This window comes from Toxotes jaculatrix, chromosome 5 (genome assembly GCF_017976425.1).
Source record: "Toxotes jaculatrix isolate fToxJac2 chromosome 5, fToxJac2.pri, whole genome shotgun sequence".
Taxonomy (NCBI): Eukaryota; Metazoa; Chordata; class Actinopteri; family Toxotidae; genus Toxotes; species Toxotes jaculatrix.
Genome location: NC_054398.1, coordinates 3,272,018 through 3,293,788, shown reverse-complemented (window position 1 = coordinate 3,293,788; position 21,771 = coordinate 3,272,018). Strand labels below are relative to the sequence as shown.

At 33.1% G+C, this 21,771-nt stretch overlaps 1 protein-coding gene across 2 annotated transcripts in view; it reads right to left on the bottom strand.

The window, feature by feature from the left end:
* Window positions 1–1,796: 1,796 nt before the first annotated feature.
* LOC121182464 (BTB/POZ domain-containing protein 10-like) overlaps window positions 1,797–21,771 on the bottom strand; it is a 43,020-nt gene continuing 23,045 nt past the window's right edge. For both annotated transcript variants that reach the window (XM_041038986.1, XM_041038985.1), the window contains exons 7-8: window positions 4,175–4,285; window positions 1,797–3,260 (exon numbers count right to left, since the gene is read on the bottom strand). In XM_041038986.1, coding sequence (XP_040894920.1) covers window positions 2,764–3,260; window positions 4,175–4,285 — 608 coding nt within the window. In that variant the 3' untranslated portion in view covers window positions 1,797–2,763. The remainder of the gene's footprint in view (window positions 3,261–4,174; window positions 4,286–21,771) is intronic.

The following is a 21,771-nucleotide window of genomic DNA, read 5'->3' as shown; positions in this document are numbered from 1 at the left end:
TACTGAGAAGCTTCAGAGATCCATCTGCTGAAATCAAATTAGTCAAGATGAATGTTACAGATTTTCTGAATATGAGTTAAAATGACTTTGTGGAAGGGCTGAACTTTTCAGTGTCAGCTTAAATGTGTCTGTAACACGAATATGGAAAAATTCAAGTACTTATTCTTTAGTCAGCTTCATCTTCCTTCCTTCCTTTTTACCTTAATTTTTTATCTTTAACTTTATCTTGATTTTTATTTAAATTTCTCAACATCACATGGACAAATTTCAAACAATCCTCAGTCATGTTACTGTGTAATAAATGGATAAGACAGATACTGCTAATAAAGCTAGATTCTTTTAAACATCTGTTCCTGCTCTAAACAGAATATCACAGCTACAGATCCAATGGTTTTGGTTTATTGCAGTTTTGCAATAATAAATAATCACTATGCATTTGTTGTTTAGTTGTTGGCAAAAATGTAACGTCACGCGCCTTTACATGTGTCAGCTTGTGTTACTCTCAAGGGTGGAGTTGTAGGTTTCAGCAGTGAGGATCACTTCCGCGTTCAAAAAGCTGCAGTTCCTCGGCTGCCGCTGGGGGCTGGCTCCAGAAGTGAGCAGTTCTCCATTGACCCCCATGTTAAAATAGCCAACTTTACAGCCTAAAAAACATATTTACAGCCTGGTACATTTTTTGTTTTAGGGCGTGGTTACGTTGAGTGACACATTGGCAGTTAGCTCTTTGCTAAAGCATCGGCTGTCCTAGGCGGTTACATCCAGAGGCCTCCGGCTACCTCCAACGGTTGACAGGGGCTGCAGTGTCCGTGTTTGTTTGCCAGTGTTCGGATAGGTTTTTGTGACAGTATGGCTTGTTTTAGAGTAGACTGTACTAACCGACCGTCGAAGGAGTCTGTGTTGTAGTTTTTTCAGTAACTAAATTTCTCACTATTTTACCTGGATGTTTGCACTAATTAGCATGTATTGGCATATTTTGCCGCTGGCTTATGACTTAATTGCCGATTTATGGTCACTGCTGATACAGATAGAGGACCGGAGCAGCTAATGTTAGGAACGCTGTTGCGGTGTGTTCCGTGCTCTCAGAGTCCGTTTGTTGTGGGAATACTAGGCTACAATTTTATTTTGTCTCATTTTTCTGTTTAAAAAGTCCGACATTGCATGGACAGAGCGGCTCCGTCAGTAAGCGGCTGCTGTTGTTTGTGTGCTGCTGTAACTGTAAGTGGATAGTGGATGGAGGCAGCGGGGAAAGCTGGTAAATATTAAATATTTTAATATATTATTATATTATTATATTATATATATATTATAATATATAGAGCTAGTCGGGTCGGACTCGGGGACTGTCGTGTGATGGATGTAGCTGCGTGTAGCTGCCGCTTAGCTTGTTAGCCTAGCTGATTAGCCTTAGGCTAGCTCGGTTGCTCCGAGCTAAGTGGGCGGGTTCTCGGCCGGCTGACCTGTAGAGTAACCGCCTCTCCACCAAATATGGAAAGTACACTCCCACTAAAATCCAAGATGGCGCAGCTCAAATGCCCATGGTTTGGTCACAAAACCGACTCCCCTGAAACCAATGTTTTATACAGTCTATGGTTATTCTTTAGGTCCAACTTTTTGACTGTCAGAACAGCAGAGTTGTTGACACAGGACAATGCAGTTAATGATTCCTCTACACTGTCTATCTAATATGAGATTTAGTGATGTGCAGGACGTCCACAAATACCTGAGAAAACCATCTGCCTGCTTTATTTTGGAAAAGAATTTAAAATAACAAAGTGACTATGATTCACAGAGGTGTTGTGAATATTCTTTATTAGAAAAACATTGTGTTGAACATCTCTGACATCCTGTGTGCTCACAGCAGTGGTGATAAACCTGTGCAGAGTTTTCAGAGCAGCTCAGTCAGGACTCAAACTGGGGCCGAAAAAAGAGAAACAGTAAAAAAAAAAAACATGGTCTGAAACCAAAACTAGGAACCAAACCAACTGGTATAAACGACAGGAGGACAGAACATCCTATGAAGAATCCTCATCTGTGCTGTGTAAAACAAAAACTCTGTCATCATAAACCTTCACATGTGCTGGACAAAAGTGAATCTTCACATCTGAACTTAGTGTAAAGAGGCACTGAAATCCACAGTCTGAGAGAGGTACGGCATCTTAGCAGCACAACGCACACTCCACACACTCACAGCTTCTTTAAAACGACATACAGTACTCTGTCTGTTCACATGTTTACTGAATGCATCTGTTTTCTCCTCTGGTCAGATAAATAAAATGGATGGATGAAGGTCGGTGAGCGAGGAGGCCTGCTGATGTGCTTTTATCTGTCCTTAGCTGCTGAGCTGTTCTTGTTCGTTGGGACGCTGTGAGAGAAAGGCTGCAGACGGAAGGCAAAGTGGTGTTTTGCCACCTAGGAGGAGGAGGAAGAGGAGGAGGAAGAGGAGATGAGAGGGGACTGTGGAGGAGGTGCAGGAGCAAGGTTTGTGTTCACACTGAAAGCAACATGGGGAAGGAAGAGCCACTTCTTCAGGCTGGGAAAAGATTTCTGTGCTTCACCGTGTCTCTGTGTTCTCAGGTTTCTGGCTCTGAATTTAGCTCAGTGTGATGATGTTCGGTGACCAGCCACAACATTAAAACCCATAACTGGTTCTAGAGTTGTGGCTGAACAGTGTGTGTGTGTGTGTGTGTGTGTGTGTGAATAAAAGCACTTGCTGCTAGCAGTGTGAACACAGGAGCAGAGGGTAGGTTAAGTGTGCAGCCAGTCTCATGCAGAGGGTGACGGTGTGTCAGGGTCTGGCTCATAGTGGTAAGTGGCCTGAGTGTGGCTGCTGCTGTGCTGCTGCTGCTGCTGCTGGTTGCTGTGGGCCAGACCCTGCGCGGCCTGGTTGGGACTGTCCTGAGCCTGCTGGTTCAGGCCCTCGTGGGCCTGTGCTAGCTGGGGGGTCGCGTTGTTCTCCAGGCCCTGTCCGTGCGCTGATTGGTGGGGGTCGCTGGCGGCCGGCAGTTGCGGCAGAGTGTCCACCTCGTCCACCTGCGGCCCCGGGGGATGCATGACCACCAGCTGGTCCTGGGGAATGTCCGCGGCGGCAGCAGCCAGGTTGGTGGTGGACTTGGACTTGACGCACTGGAAGTCCACGTGGCGGCTCTTCCCCTCCTCCTTCTCCCAGGACATGCGGATGAAGGGACGCTGGACATAGTTGTAGATGACCTCTGGACGACCTCCGGGACGGCGCTTCACCTTCTCTTTGTAGGTAGGGTAGCCTGGAGAACATGAAGGGACAAAAACGGATCAGAAGAACTGTTAAGGACGCAACTACAGCCTTCGAGTTGGACTTGTGTCTGTACAGTAAATGTGTAGCTGGAGCCAGCAGCTGGTTAGCTTAGCTTAGCATATAGACTTAGCTGTTAAAGGGTTAACAGTTAGCCTGGTAAACCTCACTACCTAACTTGTTAGATCTCATTTGTTCATCTGTAGAAAAACTAAAGTGTAAAAACAACAACAACTCATTTTGTGGGTCAAACATCTGCTGAAGACTCCAGGAAGTGACTGGTCTTGGCCACAAAACAGTCCAGAACATAACCTCCTGTCCAAGTGTTCCTGTGAGTGTTTTTAGCTACTGCTCAGTTTTGAGATTTCATTAAAAACATGTTGTGAAAAACACACGTTTCCAGAGCACGTCATTAGTGTTGTAGTGGAAACTCGTTTCCAGGCTGATGTCATGCCGAATCGTGTTTAAAGTCCTGGGAACGTTTTCCTGCCGTCACCCTGAGGGAAAGTTCCACTACTTTTTCTTAACAAGTGAAAGTGTTTCCATGACTGAAAATGTTCTTCCTCTGGGTGTGTTATTTTTCAGTTCAGAGAGGCTCTCGAGGCCAGCAGTGCTTTCATAACAGCTAAACTACTAAGGAGATAAACAGCTAAAGACAAAGATCTGTAGAAATTAACGTGTCTGGTTGTGAAATATTGTGCCCTGAGCTACAATCTTGTAAAATGACCCATTTACAAAATAAAAAAAAAAGAAAATCCCCAGAGAACTTCATCAATCTCCTGACTTCAGATATCACTCCTGAGAGGCCCCACAGACCATCATGGACATTATTATATCTGGATACACTGTGGGTTTTTTTTGGGGGGGATACTTCATGAAAGAAGACAACACCTCACGGCTCTGTACCTTCTATTCCCAGACGGATCTTTTTCAGTCCTCTGTCCTTCAGCACAGACTTGGCCACGTCTCGGTTCTCTATGTACTTGAAGAAGCGGTACAGTTTGGTGCTGTAGATGACTGTTGGAGAGGAGAGACATTCAGAAACATGAGCCCACATCAGTGAGTAAAGACATTTGTTCTCCTGTGTGTAAACTTTTACTGCTGAGTGCTTCTGTTCCATTTGCTGTGTCTGTTACTAAAAGATCTGATAACACGGGACACCCTTTATAAGGAGATTTTAAGTTGCACCTAATGCCTTTGTGAAATTTAAACAAATAATTAAAAAGCCATTAATTAACATTAACAGCTTTTGGATTGCTAGGTTTTGATATCTGACTGGTGCTTGGGGTAATAATCACATTTTCTGATAAGCCATCAGTTGTGCAATTACAAGCCTTAAAAACATGAATAAAGAATTGTGGGTTTTTTTGTTTTGTTTTTTTAATTTTTTTTTTTAGTTTCTAAGAGGTTAACTGTAACAGTAAGTCAGCGGCAGTTACAAATGTTATTAATAAAGCATTCATTCAATAAGTCTGCAGCTGTAAACAGATTGTGGTCAATGACATTACAAAGCCAGAATTATTTCCTCTGCCAACCAGTCAAGACACGGAACTCCAAACTGCCCCAGATTGTTACACCATGAGTGTGTGTATGAATGGGTGAATAGCATGTGGTGTGAAATGCTTCGATTTGTTAGACTAGAAAAGGGTGATGTAGTAGAAGTACTGAAGCTTAGTACTAAAATAAAAGTACAAATACCCCGCGAAACATTTACTCAAGTGAAAGTGAAAGTACTACATCAAGAATCTTACTTAAAAAAAAGTACTAAGTACTATTAAATTTACTTTAAAGTATTTTTTTAAAGTAAAAGTATTCACGCAATGGGTTGTCTCAGTGTCAGGGTTGTTCCATTTTTTGCACATGCATTTACTAAAAAAAATGACTTTTTTTGGCATATTTTGATGCCTTAATATACTATGATGTTTTTCATGACATTTTGAGGTCTTACCAAACTCAACTTTTTTTGGCATATTGTGACGCCTTATAACCGTATGATGTATTTTATGACATTTTGAGGTCTTATTAAAAAATCATTCCTTTGGCATATTGTGACGCCTTATAACTGTATGACATATTTTATGACATTTTGAGGTCTTACTAAAAAATCACTTTTTTGGCATATTTTGACGCCTTACCCCCTATGACGTGTTTTGTGACATTTTAAGGTCTTACAAGAAAATGACTTTTTTTGGCATTTTTTGACACCTTACTGCCATATGAAGTTTTTTATGACATTTTGAGGTAAAAAAAAAATGTGGACTTTTTTTGTCCGATTTTGACGCCTTACCCCCCCATGACGTTTTTTATGACATTTTGAGGTCAAAAAAAATTTTAACTTTTTTTGTCCGATTTTGACGCCTTACTATACTATGATGTTTTTTATGACATTTTGAGGTCAAAAAAAATTTTGACCTTTTTTGGCCGATTTTGACGCCTTACTATACTATGACGTTTTTTATGACTTTTTAAGGTCAAAAAAAATTTTGACTTTTTTTGTCCGAAAAAAACGCCATACTATACTATGACGTTTTGAGGTCAAAAAATTTTTTGACTTTTTTCGACCGATTTTGACGCCTTACTATACTATGACGTTTTTCATGACTTTTTGAGGTCAAAAATTTTTTTGACTTTTTTCGCCCGATTTTGATGCCTTACTATACTATGACGTTTTTTATGACTTTTTGAGGTCAAAAAAAATTTTGACTTTTTTTGTCCGAAAAAAACGCCATACTATACTATGACGTTTTTTATGACTTTTTGAGGTCAAAAACTTTTTTGACTTTTTTCGACCGATTTTGACGCCTTACTATACTATGACGTTTTTTATGACTTTTTGAGGTGAAAATTTTTTTTGACTTTTTTTGTCCGAAAAAAACGCCATACTATACTATGACGTTTTTTATGACTTTTTGAGGTGAAAAATTTTTTTGACTTTTTTTGTCCGAAAAAAACGCCATACTATACTATGACGTTTTTTATGACTTTTTGAGGTCAAAAATTTTTTTGACTTTTTTCGACCGATTTTGACGCCTTACTATACTATGACGTTTTTTATGACTTTTTGAGGTCAAAAAAATTTTTGACTTTTTTAGACCGATTTTGACGCCTTACTATACTATGACGTTTTTTATGACTTTTTGAGGTGAAAAATTTTTTGACTTTTTTTGTCCGAAAAAAACGCCGTACTATACTATGACGTTTTTTATGACTTTTTGAGGTCAAAAATTTTTTTGACTTTTTTTGTCCGAAAAAAACACCATACTATACTATGACGTTTTTAATGACTTTTTGAGGTCAAAAAATTTTTTGACTTTTTTCGCCCGATTTTGACGCCTTACTATACTATGACGTTTTCTATGACTTTTTGAGGTCAAAAAAATTTTTGACTTTTTTTGTCCGAAAAAAACGCCATACTATACTATGACGTTTTTTATGACTTTTGGAGGTGAAAATTTTTTTTAACTTTTTTCGCCCGATTTTGACGCCTTACTATACTATGACGTTTTTTATGACTTTTTGAGGTCAAAAAAATTTTTGACTTTTTTCGACCGATTTTGACGCCTTACTATACTATGACGTTTTTCATGACTTTTTGAGGTCAAAAAATTTTTTGACTTTTTTTGTCCGAAAAAAACGCCTTACTATACTATGACGTTTTTTATGACTTTTTGAGGTGAAAATTTTTTTTGACTTTTTTTGTCCGAAAAAAACGCCATACTATACTATGACGTTTTTTATGACTTTTTGAGGTGAAAAATTTTTTTGACTTTTTTTGTCCGAAAAAAACGCCATACTATACTATGACGTTTTTTATGACTTTTTGAGGTCAAAAAATGTTTTGACTTTTTTCGACCGATTTTGACGCCTTACTATACTATGACGTTTTTTATGACTTTTTGAGGTCAAAAAAAATTTTGACTTTTTTAGACCGATTTTGACGCCTTACTATACTATGACGTTTTTTATGACTTTTTGAGGTAAAAAATTTTTTTGACTTTTTTTGTCCGAAAAAAACGCCGTACTATACTATGACGTTTTTTATGACTTTTTGAGGTCAAAAATTTTTTTGACTTTTTTTGTCCGAAAAAAACACCATACTATACTATGACGTTTTTAATGACTTTTTGAGGTCAAAAAATGTTTTGACTTTTTTCGCCCGATTTTGACGCCTTACTATACTATGACGTTTTCTATGACTTTTTGAGGTAAAAAAAAATTTTGACTTTTTTTGTCCGAAAAAAACGCCATACTATACTATGACGTTTTTTATGACTTTTGGAGGTGAAAATTTTTTTTAACTTTTTTCGCCCGATTTTGACGCCTTACTATACTATGACGTTTTTTATGACTTTTGGAGGTGAAAATTTTTTTTGACTTTTTTCGCCCGATTTTGACGCCTTACTATACTATGATGTTTTTCATGACTTTTTGAGGTGAAAAAATTTTTTGACTTTTCTCGCCCGATTTTGACGCCTTACTATACTATCACGTTTTTTATGACTTTTTGAGGTCAAAATTTTTTTTGTCCGAAAAAAACGCTGTACTATACTATGACGTTTTTTATGACTTTTTGAGGTCAAAAATTTTTTTGACTTTTTTCGACCGATTTTGACGCCTTACTATACTATGACGTTTTTTATGACTTTTTGAGGTGAAATTTTTTTTTGACTTTTTTCGCCCGATTTTGACGCCTTACTATACTATGACGTTTTTTATGACTTTTTGAGGTCAAAAATTTTTTTGACGTTTTTTGTCCGAAAAAAACGCCATACTATACTATGACGTTTTTTATGACTTTTTAAGGTCAAAAAAATTTTTGACTTTTTTTGTCCGAAAAAAACGCCATACTATACTATGACGTTTTGAGGTCAAAAAATTTTTTGACTTTTTTCGACCGATTTTGACGCCTTACTATACTATGACGTTTTTCATGACTTTTTGAGGTCAAAAATTTTTTTGACGTTTTTCGCCCGATTTTGACGCCTTACTATACTATGACGTTTTTTATGACTTTTTGAGGTCAAAAAAATTTTTGACTTTTTTTGTCCGAAAAAAACGCCATACTATACTATGACGTTTGTTATGACTTTTTGAGGTCAAAAATTTTTTTGACTTTTTTAGACCGATTTTGACGCCTTACTATACTATGACGTTTTTTATGACTTTTTGAGGTGAAAAATTTTTTGACTTTTTTTGTCCGAAAAAAACGCCATACGTGACGTTTTTTATGACTTTTTGAGGTCAAAAAATTTTTTGACTTTTTTCGACCGATTTTGACGCCTTACTATACTATGACGTTTTTTATGACTTTTTGAGGTCAAAATTTTTTTTGACTTTTTTAGACCGATTTTGACGCCTTACTATACTATGACGTTTTTTATGACTTTTTGAGGTGAAAAATTTTTTGACTTTTTTTGTCCGAAAAAAACGTCGTACTATACTATGACGTTTTTTATGACATTTTGAGGTCAAAAATTTTTTTGACTTTTTTTGTCCGAAAAAAACACCATACTATACTATGACGTTTTTAATGACTTTTTGAGGTCAAAAATTTGTTTGACTTTTTTCGCCCGATTTTGACGCCTTACTATACTATGACTTTTTGAGGTCAAAAAAAATTTTGACTTTTTTTGTCCGAAAAAAACGCCATACTATACTATGACGTTTTTTATGACTTTTTGAGGTCAAAAAAAATGTTGACTTTTTTAGACCGATTTTGACGCCTTACTATACTATGACGTTTTTTATGACTTTTTGAGGTGAAAATTTTTTTTGACTTTTTTTGTCCGAAAAAAACGCCATACTATACTATGACGTTTTTTATGACTTTTTGAGGTGAAAAATTTTTTTGACTTTTTTTGTCCGAAAAAAACGCCATACTATACTATGACGTTTTTTATGACTTTTTGAGGTCAAAAATTTTTTTGACTTTTTTCGACCGATTTTGACGCCTTACTATACTATGACGTTTTTTATGACTTTTTGAGGTCAAAAAAATTTTTGACTTTTTTAGACCGATTTTGACGCCTTACTATACTATGACGTTTTTTATGACTTTTTGAGGTGAAAAATTTTTTGACTTTTTTTGTCCGAAAAAAACGCCGTACTATACTATGACGTTTTTTATGACTTTTTGAGGTCAAAAATTTTTTTGACTTTTTTTGTCCGAAAAAAACACCATACTATACTATGACGTTTTTAATGACTTTTTGAGGTCAAAAAATTTTTTGACTTTTTTCGCCCGATTTTGACGCCTTACTATACTATGACGTTTTCTATGACTTTTTGAGGTCAAAAAAATTTTTGACTTTTTTTGTCCGAAAAAAACGCCATACTATACTATGACGTTTTTTATGACTTTTGGAGGTGAAAATTTTTTTTAACTTTTTTCGCCCGATTTTGACGCCTTACTATACTATGACGTTTTTTATGACTTTTTGAGGTCAAAAAAATTTTTGACTTTTTTCGACCGATTTTGACGCCTTACTATACTATGACGTTTTTCATGACTTTTTGAGGTCAAAAATTTTTTTGACTTTTTTCGCCCGATTTTGACGCCTTACTATACTATGACGTTTTTTATGACTTTTTGAGGTCAAAAAAAATTTTGACTTTTTTTGTCCGAAAAAAACGCCATACTATACTATGACGTTTTTTATGACTTTTTGAGGTCAAAAAATTTTTTGACTTTTTTTGTCCGAAAAAAACGCCTTACTATACTATGACGTTTTTTATGACTTTTTGAGGTGAAAATTTTTTTTGACTTTTTTTGTCCGAAAAAAACGCCATACTATACTATGACGTTTTTTATGACTTTTTGAGGTGAAAAATTTTTTTGACTTTTTTTGTCCGAAAAAAACGCCATACTATACTATGACGTTTTTTATGACTTTTTGAGGTCAAAAAATGTTTTGACTTTTTTCGACCGATTTTGACGCCTTACTATACTATGACGTTTTTTATGACTTTTTGAGGTCAAAAAAAATTTTGACTTTTTTAGACCGATTTTGACGCCTTACTATACTATGACGTTTTTTATGACTTTTTGAGGTAAAAAAATTTTTTGACTTTTTTTGTCCGAAAAAAACGCCGTACTATACTATGACGTTTTTTATGACTTTTTGAGGTCAAAAATTTTTTTGACTTTTTTTGTCCGAAAAAAACACCATACTATACTATGACGTTTTTAATGACTTTTTGAGGTCAAAAAATGTTTTGACTTTTTTCGCCCGATTTTGACGCCTTACTATACTATGACGTTTTCTATGACTTTTTGAGGTAAAAAAAAATTTTGACTTTTTTTGTCCGAAAAAAACGCCATACTATACTATGACGTTTTTTATGACTTTTGGAGGTGAAAATTTTTTTTAACTTTTTTCGCCCGATTTTGACGCCTTACTATACTATGACGTTTTTTATGACTTTTGGAGGTGAAAATTTTTTTTGACTTTTTTCGCCCGATTTTGACGCCTTACTATACTATGATGTTTTTCATGACTTTTTGAGGTGAAAAAATTTTTTGACTTTTCTCGCCCGATTTTGACGCCTTACTATACTATCACGTTTTTTATGACTTTTTGAGGTCAAAATTTTTTTTGTCCGAAAAAAACGCTGTACTATACTATGACGTTTTTTATGACTTTTTGAGGTCAAAAATTTTTTTGACTTTTTTCGACCGATTTTGACGCCTTACTATACTATGACGTTTTTTATGACTTTTTGAGGTGAAATTTTTTTTTGACTTTTTTCGCCCGATTTTGACGCCTTACTATACTATGACGTTTTTTATGACTTTTTGAGGTCAAAAATTTTTTTGACGTTTTTTGTCCGAAAAAAACGCCATACTATACTATGACGTTTTTTATGACTTTTTAAGGTCAAAAAAATTTTTGACTTTTTTTGTCCGAAAAAAACGCCATACTATACTATGACGTTTTGAGGTCAAAAAATTTTTTGACTTTTTTCGACCGATTTTGACGCCTTACTATACTATGACGTTTTTCATGACTTTTTGAGGTCAAAAATTTTTTTGACGTTTTTCGCCCGATTTTGACGCCTTACTATACTATGACGTTTTTTATGACTTTTTGAGGTCAAAAAAATTTTTGACTTTTTTTGTCCGAAAAAAACGCCATACTATACTATGACGTTTGTTATGACTTTTTGAGGTCAAAAATTTTTTTGACTTTTTTAGACCGATTTTGACGCCTTACTATACTATGACGTTTTTTATGACTTTTTGAGGTGAAAAATTTTTTGACTTTTTTTGTCCGAAAAAAACGCCATACGTGACGTTTTTTATGACTTTTTGAGGTCAAAAAATTTTTTGACTTTTTTCGACCGATTTTGACGCCTTACTATACTATGACGTTTTTTATGACTTTTTGAGGTCAAAAAATTTTTTGACTTTTTTAGACCGATTTTGACGCCTTACTATACTATGACGTTTTTTATGACTTTTTGAGGTGAAAAATTTTTTGACTTTTTTTGTCCGAAAAAAACGTCGTACTATACTATGACGTTTTTTATGACATTTTGAGGTCAAAAATTTTTTTGACTTTTTTTGTCCGAAAAAAACACCATACTATACTATGACGTTTTTAATGACTTTTTGAGGTCAAAAATTTGTTTGACTTTTTTCGCCCGATTTTGACGCCTTACTATACTATGACTTTTTGAGGTCAAAAAAAATTTTGACTTTTTTTGTCCGAAAAAAACGCCATACTATACTATGACGTTTTTTATGACTTTTTGAGGTCAAAAAAAATGTTGACTTTTTTAGACCGATTTTGACGCCTTACTATACTATGACGTTTTTTATGACTTTTTGAGGTGAAAAATTTTTTTTGACTTTTTTCGCCCGATTTTGACGCCTTACTATACTATGATGTTTTTTTATGACTTTTTGAGGTGAAAAAATTTTTTGACTTTTCTCGACCGATTTTGACGCCTTACTATACTATCACGTTTTTTATGACTTTTTGAGGTCAAAATTTTTTTTGTCCGAAAAAAACGCTGTACTATACTATGACGTTTTTTATGACTTTTTGAGGTCAAAAAATTTTTTGACTTTTTTCGACCGATTTTGACGCCTTACTATACTATGACGTTTTTTATGACTTTTTGAGGTGAAATTTTTTTTTGACTTTTTTCGCCCGATTTTGACGCCTTACTATACTATGACGTTTTTTATGACTTTTTGAGGTCAAAAATTTTTTTGACGTTTTTTGTCCGAAAAAAACGCCATACTATACTATGACGTTTTTTATGACTTTTTAAGGTGAAAAAATTTTTTGACTTTTTTTGTCCGAAAAAAACGCCATACTATACTATGACGTTTTGAGGTCAAAAATTTTTTTGACTTTTTTCGACCGATTTTGACGCCTTACTATACTATGACGTTTTTCATGACTTTTTGAGGTCAAAAATTTTTTTGACGTTTTTTGTCCGAAAAAAACGCCATACTATACTATGACGTTTTTATGACTTTTTGAGATGAAAAATTTTTTTGACTTTTTTCGCCCGATTTTGACGCCTTACTATACTATGACGTTTTTTATGACTTTTTGAGGTGAAAAAAAATTTTGACTTGTCTCGCCCGATTTTGACGCCTTACTATACTATCACGTTTTTTATGACTTTTTGAGGTCAAAATTTTTTTTGACTTTTTTTGTCCGAAAAAAACGCCATACTATACTATGACGTTTTTTATGACTTTTTGAGGTGAAAATTTTTTTTGACTTTTTTCGCCCGATTTTGACGCCTTACTATACTATGACGTTTTTTATGACTTTTTGAGGTCAAAAATTTTTTTGACGTTTTTTGTCCGAAAAAAACGCCATACTATACTATGACGTTTTTTATGACTTTTTAAGGTCAAAAAAATTTTTGACTTTTTTTGTCCGAAAAAAACGCCATACTATACTATGACGTTTTGAGGTCAAAAATTTTTTTGACTTTTTTCGACCGATTTTGACGCCTTACTATACTATGACGTTTTTCATGACTTTTTGAGGTCAAAAATTTTTTTGACGTTTTTCGCCCGATTTTGACGCCTTACTATACTATGACGTTTTTTATGACTTTTTGAGGTCAAAAATTTTTTTGACTTTTTTCGACCGATTTTGACACCTTACTATACTATGACGTTTTTTATGACTTTTTGGGGTGAAAAATTTTTTGACTTTTTTTGTCCGAAAAAAACGCCATACTATACTATGACGTTTTTTATGACTTTTTGAGGTCAAAAATTTTTTTGACGTTTTTTGTCCGAAAAATACGCCATACTATACTATGACGTTTTTTATGACTTTTTGAGATGAAACATTTTTTTGACTTTTTTCGCCCGATTTTGACGCCTTACTATACTATGACGTTTTTTATGACTTTTTGAGGTGAAAAAAAATTTTGACTTGTCTCGCCCGATTTTGACGCCTTACTATACTATGACGTTTGTTATGACTTTTTGAGGTCAAAATTTTTTTTGACTTTTTTTGTCCGAAAAAAACGCCATACTATACTATGACGTTTTTTATGACTTTTTGAGGTCAAAATTTTTTTTGACTTTTTTCGCCCGATTTTGACGCCTTACTATACTATGACATTTTTTATGACTTTTTAAGGTCAAAAATTTTTTTGACTTTTTTAGACCGATTTTGACGCCTTACTATACTATGACGTTTTTTATGACTTTTTGAGGTAAAAAATTTTGTGACTTTTTTTGTCCGAAAAAAACGCCATACTATACTATGACGTTTTTTATGACTTTTTGAGGTCAAAAATTTTTTTGACTTTTTTCGACCGATTTTGACGCCTTACTATACTATGACGTTTTTTATGACTTTTTGAGGTGAAAATTTTTTTTGACTTTTTTCGCCCGATTTTGACGCCTTACTATACTATGACGTTTTTTATGACTTTTTGAGGTAAAAAAAAATGTTGACTTTTTTCGCCCGATTTTGACGCCTTACTATACTATGACGTTTTTTATGACTTTTTGAGGTCAAAAATTTTTTTGACGTTTTTTGTCCGAAAAAAACGCCATACTATACTATGACGTTTTTTATGACTTTTTGAGGTCAAAAAATTTTTTGACTTTTTTTGTCCGAAAAAAACGCCATACTATACTATGACGTTCTGAGGTCAAAAAAATTTTAGACTTTTTTCGACCGATTTTGACGCCTTACTATACTATGACGTTTTTCATGACTTTTTGAGGTCAAAATTTTTTTTGACTTTTTTCGCCCGATTTTGACGCCTTACTATACTATGACGTTTTTTATGACTTTTTGAGGTCAAAAAAAATTTTGACTTTTTTTGTCCGAAAAAAACGCCATACTATACTATGACGTTTTTTATGACTTTTTGAGGTCAAAAAATTTTTTGACTTTTTTTGTCCGAAAAAAACGCCATACTATACTATGACGTTTTTTATGACTTTTTGAGGTCAAAAACTTTTTTGACTTTTTTCGACCGATTTTGACGCCGTACTATACTATGACGTTTTTTATGACTTTTTGAGGTGAAAATTTTTTTTTGACTTTTTTTGTCCGAAAAAAACGCCTTACTATACTATGACGTTTTTTATGACTTTTTGAGGTCAAAAAATTTTTTGACTTTTTTTGTCCGAAAAAAACGCCATACTATACTATGACGTTTTTATGACTTTTTGAGGTCAAAAATTTTTTTGACTTTTTTCGCCCGATTTTGACGCCTTACTATACTATGACATTTTTTATGACTTTTTAAGGTCAAAAAATTTTTTGACTTTTTTAGACCGATTTTGACGCCTTACTATACTATGACGTTTTTTATGACTTTTTGAGGTAAAAAATTTTGTGACTTTTTTTGTCCGAAAAAAACGCCATACTATACTATGACGTTTTTTATGACTTTTTGAGGTCAAAATTTTTTTTGACTTTTTTTGTCCGAAAAAAACGCCATACTATACTATGACGTTTTTTATGACTTTTTGAGGTCAAAAATTTTTTTGACTTTTTTCGCCCGATTTTGACGCCTTACTATACTATGACATTTTTTATGACTTTTTAAGGTCAAAAAATTTTTTGACTTTTTTAGACCGATTTTGACGCCTTAGTATACTATGACGTTTTTTATGACTTTTTGAGGTAAAAAATTTTGTGACTTTTTTTGTCCGAAAAAAACGCCATACTATACTATGACGTTTTTTATGACTTTTTGAGGTCAAAAATTTTTTTGACTTTTTTCGACCGATTTTGACGCCTTACTATACTATGACGTTTTTTACGACTTTTTGAGGTGAAAATTTTTTTTGACTTTTTTCGCCCGATTTTGACGCCTTACTATACTATGACGTTTTTTATGACTTTTTGAGGTCAAAAAAAATGTTGACTTTTTTCGCCCGATTTTGACGCCTTACTATACTATGACGTTTTTTATGACTTTTTGAGGTAAAAAAAAATGTTGACTTTTTTCGCCCGATTTTGACGCCTTACTATACTATGACGTTTTTTATGACTTTTTAAGGTCAAAAAAAATTTTGACTTTTTTTGTCCGAAAAAAACGCCATACTATACTATGACGTTTTGAGGTCAAAAAAATTTTAGACTTTTTTCGACCGATTTTGACGCCTTACTATACTATGACGTTTTTCATGACTTTTTGAGGTCAAAATTTTTTTTGACTTTTTTCGCCCGATTTTGACGCCTTACTATACTATGACGTTTTTTATGACTTTTTGAGGTCAAAAAAAATTTTGACTTTTTTTGTCCGAAAAAAACGCCATACTATACTATGACGTTTTTTATGACTTTTTGAGGTCAAAAAATTTTTTGACTTTTTTTGTCCGAAAAAAACGCCATGCTATACTATGACGTTTTTTATGACTTTTTGAGGTCAAAAATTTTTTTGACTTTTTTCGACCGATTTTGACGCCTTACTATACTATGACGTTTTTTATGACTTTTTGAGGTGAAAAAATTTTTTGACTTTTTTCGACCGATTTTGACGCCTTACTATACTATGACGTTTTTCATGACTTTTTGAGGTCAAAAATTTTTTTGACTTTTTTCGCCCGATTTTGACGCCTTACTTTACTATGACGTTTTTTATGACTTTTTGAGGTCAAAAAAAATTTTGACTTTTTTTGTCCGAAAAAAACGCCATACTATACTATGACGTTTTTATGACTTTTTGAGGTCAAAAAATTTTTTGACTTTTTTTGTCCGAAAAAAAACGCCATACTATACTATGACGTTTTTTATGACTTTTTGAGGTCAAAAACTTTTTTGACTTTTTTCGACCGATTTTGACGCCTTACTATACTATGACGTTTTTTATGACTTTTTGAGGTCAAAAATTTTTTTGACGTTTTTTGTCTGCAAAAAAACGCCATACTATACTATGACGTTTTTTATGACTTTTTGAGGTCAAAAAATTTTTTGACGTTTTTTGTCCGAAAAAAACGCCATACTATACTATGACGTTTTTTATGACTTTTTAAGGTCAAAAAAAATTTTGACTTTTTTTGTCCGAAAAAAACGCCATACTATACTATGACGTTTTGAGGTCAAAAAAATTTTAGACTTTTTTCGACCGATTTTGACGCCTTACTATACTATGACGTTTTTCATGACTTTTTGAGGTCAAAATTTTTTTTGACTTTTTTCGCCCGATTTTGACGCCTTACTATACTATGACGTTTTTTATGACTTTTTGAGGTGAAAATTTTTTTTGACTTTTTTCGACCGATTTTGACGCCTTACTATACTATGACGTTTTTCATGACTTTTTGAGGTCAAAATTTTTTTTGACTTTTTTCGCCCGATTTTGACGCCTTACTTTACTATGACGTTTTTTATGACTTTTTGAGGTCAAAAAAAATTTTGACTTTTTTTGTCCGAAAAAAACGCCATACTATACTATGACGTTTTTATGACTTTTTGAGGTCAAAAAATTTTTTGACTTTTTTTGTCCGAAAAAAAACGCCATACTATACTATGACGTTTTTTATGACTTTTTGAGGTCAAAAACTTTTTTGACTTTTTTCGACCGATTTTGACGCCTTACTATACTATGACGTTTTTTATGACTTTTTGAGGTGAAAAATTTTTTTGACTTTTTTTGTCCGAAAAAAACGCCTTACTATACTATGACGTTTTTTATGACTTTTTGAGGTCAAAAAATTTTTTGACTTTTTTTGTCCGAAAAAAACGCCATACTATACTATGACGTTTTTTATGACTTTTTGAGGTCAAAAAATTTTTTGACTTTTTTCGCCCGATTTTGACGCCTTACTATACTATGACGTTTTCTATGACTTTTTGAGGTCAAAAAAAATTTTGACTTTTTTTGTCCGAAAAAAACGCCATACTATACTATGACGTTTTTTATGACTTTTGGAGGTGAAAATTTTTTTTAACTTTTTTCGCCCGATTTTGACGCCTTACTATACTATGACGTTTTTTATGACTTTTGGAGGTGAAAATTTTTTTTGACTTTTTTCGCCCGATTTTGACGCCTTACTATACTATGACGTTTTTTATGACTTTTTGAGGTGAAAATTTTTTTTGACTTTTTTCGCCCGATTTTGACGCCTTATTATACTATGACGTTTTTTATGACTTTTTGAGGTCAAAAAAAATGTTGACTTTTTTCGCCCGATTTTGACGCCTTACTATACTATGACGTTTTTTATGACTTTTTAAGGTCAAAAAAAATTTTGACTTTTTTTGTCCGAAAAAAACGCCATACTATACTATGACGTTTTTTATGACTTTTGGAGGTGAAAATTTTTTTTAACTTTTTTCGCCCGATTTTGACGCCTTACTATACTATGACGTTTTTTATGACTTTTGGAGGTGAAAATTTTTTTTGACTTTTTTCGCCCGATTTTGACGCCTTACTATACTATGATGTTTTTTATGACTTTTTGAGGTGAAAAAAAATTTTGACTTTTCTCGCCCGATTTTGACGCCTTACTATACTATCACGTTTTTTATGACTTTTTGAGGTCAAAATTTTTTTTGTCCGAAAAAAACGCCGTACTATACTATGACGTTTTTTATGACTTTTTGAGATGAAAAATTTTTTTGACTTTTTTCGCCCGATTTTGACGCCTTACTATACTATGACGTTTTTTATGACTTTTTGAGGTGAAAAAAATTTTTGACGTGTCTCGCCCGATTTTGACGCCTTACTATACTATCACGTTTTTTATGACTTTTTGAGGTCAAAATTTTTTTTGACTTTTTTTGTCCGAAAAAAACGCCATACTATACTATGACGTTTTTTATGACTTTTTGAGGTCAAAAATTTTTTTGACTTTTTTCGCCCGATTTTGACGCCTTACTATACTATGACATTTTTTATGACTTTTTAAGGTCAAAAATTTTTTTGACTTTTTTAGACCGATTTTGACGCCTTACTATACTATGACGTTTTTTATGACTTTTTGAGGTAAAAAATTTTGTGACTTTTTTTGTCCGAAAAAAACGCCATACTATACTATGACGTTTTTTATGACTTTTTGAGGTCAAAAATTTTTTTGACTTTTTTCGACCGATTTTGACGCCTTACTATACTATGACGTTTTTTATGACTTTTTGAGGTGAAAATTTTTTTTGACTTTTTTCGCCCGATTTTGACGCCTTACTATACTATGACGTTTTTTATGACTTTTTGAGGTCAAAAAAAATGTTGACTTTTTTCGCCCGATTTTGACGCCTTACTATACTATGACGTTTTTTATGACTTTTTGAGGTCAAAAATTTTTTTGACGTTTTTTGTCTGCAAAAAAACGCCATACTATACTATGACGTTTTTTATGACTTTTTGAGGTCAAAAAATTTTTTGACGTTTTTTGTCCGAAAAAAACGCCATACTATACTATGACGTTTTTTATGACTTTTTAAGGTCAAAAAAAATTTTGACTTTTTTTGTCCGAAAAAAACGCCATACTATACTATGACGTTTTGAGGTCAAAAAAATTTTAGACTTTTTTCGACCGATTTTGACGCCTTACTATACTATGACGTTTTTCATGACTTTTTGAGGTCAAAATTTTTTTTGACTTTTTTCGCCCGATTTTGACGCCTTACTATACTATGACGTTTTTTATGACTTTTTGAGGTGAAAATTTTTTTTGACTTTTTTCGACCGATTTTGACGCCTTACTATACTATGACGTTTTTCATGACTTTTTGAGGTCAAAATTTTTTTTGACTTTTTTCGCCCGATTTTGACGCCTTACTTTACTATGACGTTTTTTATGACTTTTTGAGGTCAAAAAAAATTTTGACTTTTTTTGTCCGAAAAAAACGCCATACTATACTATGACGTTTTTATGACTTTTTGAGGTCAAAAAATTTTTTGACTTTTTTTGTCCGAAAAAAAACGCCATACTATACTATGACGTTTTTTATGACTTTTTGAGGTCAAAAACTTTTTTGACTTTTTTCGACCGATTTTGACGCCTTACTATACTATGACGTTTTTTATGACTTTTTGAGGTGAAAAATTTTTTTGACTTTTTTTGTCCGAAAAAAACGCCTTACTATACTATGACGTTTTTTATGACTTTTTGAGGTCAAAAAATTTTTTGACTTTTTTTGTCCGAAAAAAACGCCATACTATACTATGACGTTTTTTATGACTTTTTGAGGTCAAAAAATTTTTTGACTTTTTTCGCCCGATTTTGACGCCTTACTATACTATGACGTTTTCTATGACTTTTTGAGGTGAAAAAAAATTTTGACTTTTTTTGTCCGAAAAAAACGCCATACTATACTATGACGTTTTTTATGACTTTTGGAGGTGAAAATTTTTTTTAACTTTTTTCGCCCGATTTTGACGCCTTACTATACTATGACGTTTTTTATGACTTTTGGAGGTGAAAATTTTTTTTGACTTTTTTCGCCCGATTTTGACGCCTTACTATACTATGACGTTTTTTATGACTTTTTGAGGTGAAAATTTTTTTTGACTTTTTTCGCCCGATTTTGACGCCTTATTATACTATGACGTTTTTTATGACTTTTTGAGGTCAAAAAAAATGTTGACTTTTTTCGCCCGATTTTGACGCCTTACTATACTATGACGTTTTTTATGACTTTTTAAGGTCAAAAAAAATTTTGACTTTTTTTGTCCGAAAAAAACGCCATACTATACTATGACGTTTTTTATGACTTTTGGAGGTGAAAATTTTTTTTAACTTTTTTCGCCCGATTTTGACGCCTTACTATACTATGACGTTTTTTATGACTTTTGGAGGTGAAAATTTTTTTTGACTTTTTTCGCCCGATTTTGACGCCTTACTATACTATGATGTTTTTTATGACTTTTTGAGGTGAAAAAAAATTTTGACTTTTCTCGCCCGATTTTGACGCCTTACTATACTATCACGTTTTTTATGACTTTTTGAGGTCAAAATTTTTTTTGTCCGAAAAAAACGCCGTACTATACTATGACGTTTTTTATGACTTTTTGAGGTGAAAAATTTTTTTGACTTTTTTCGCCCGATTTTGACGCCTTACTATACTATGACGTTTTTTATGACTTTTGGAGGTCAAAACATTTTTTGACTTTTTTCGACCGATTTTGACGCCTTACTATACTATGACGTTTTTTATGACTTTTTTGAGGTGAAATTTTTTTTTGACTTTTTTTGCCCGATTTTGACGCCTTACTATACTATGACGTTTTTTATGACTTTTTGAGGTCAAAAATTTTTTTGACGTTTTTTGTCCGAAAAAAACGCCATACTATACTATGACGTTTTTTATGACTTTTTAAGGTCAAAAAATTTTTTGACTTTTTTTGTCCGAAAAAAACACCATACTATACTATGACGTTTTGAGGTCAAAAATTTTTTTGACTTTTTTCGACCGATTTTGACGCCTTACTATACTATGACGTTTTTCATGACTTTTTGAGGCCAAAAATTTTTTTTGACGTTTTTCGCCCGATTTTGACGCCTTACTATACTATGACGTTTTTTATGACTTTTTGAGGTCAAAAAATTTTTTGACTTTTTTTGTCCAAAAAAAACGCCATACTATACTATGACGTTTGTTATGACTTTTTGAGGTCAAAAATTTTTTTGACTTTTTTAGACCGATTTTGACGCCTTACTATACTATGACGTTTTTTATGACTTTTTGAGGTCAAAAATTTTTTGACTTTTTTTGTCCGAAAAAAACGCCATACTATACTATGACGTTTTTTATGACTTTTTGAGGTCAAAAATTTTTTTGACTTTTTTCGCCCGATTTTGACGCCTTACTATACTATGACGTTTTTTATGACTTTTTGAGGTCAAAAAAATTTTTGACTTTTTTTGTCCGAAAAAAACACCATACTATACTATGACGTCTTTTATGACTTTTGAGGTGAAAATTTTTTTTGACTTTTTTCGCCCGATTTTGACGCCTTACTATACTATGACGTTTTTTATGACTTTTTGAGGTGAATTTTTTTTTTACTTTTTTCGCCCGATTTTGACGCCTTACTATACTATGAAGTTT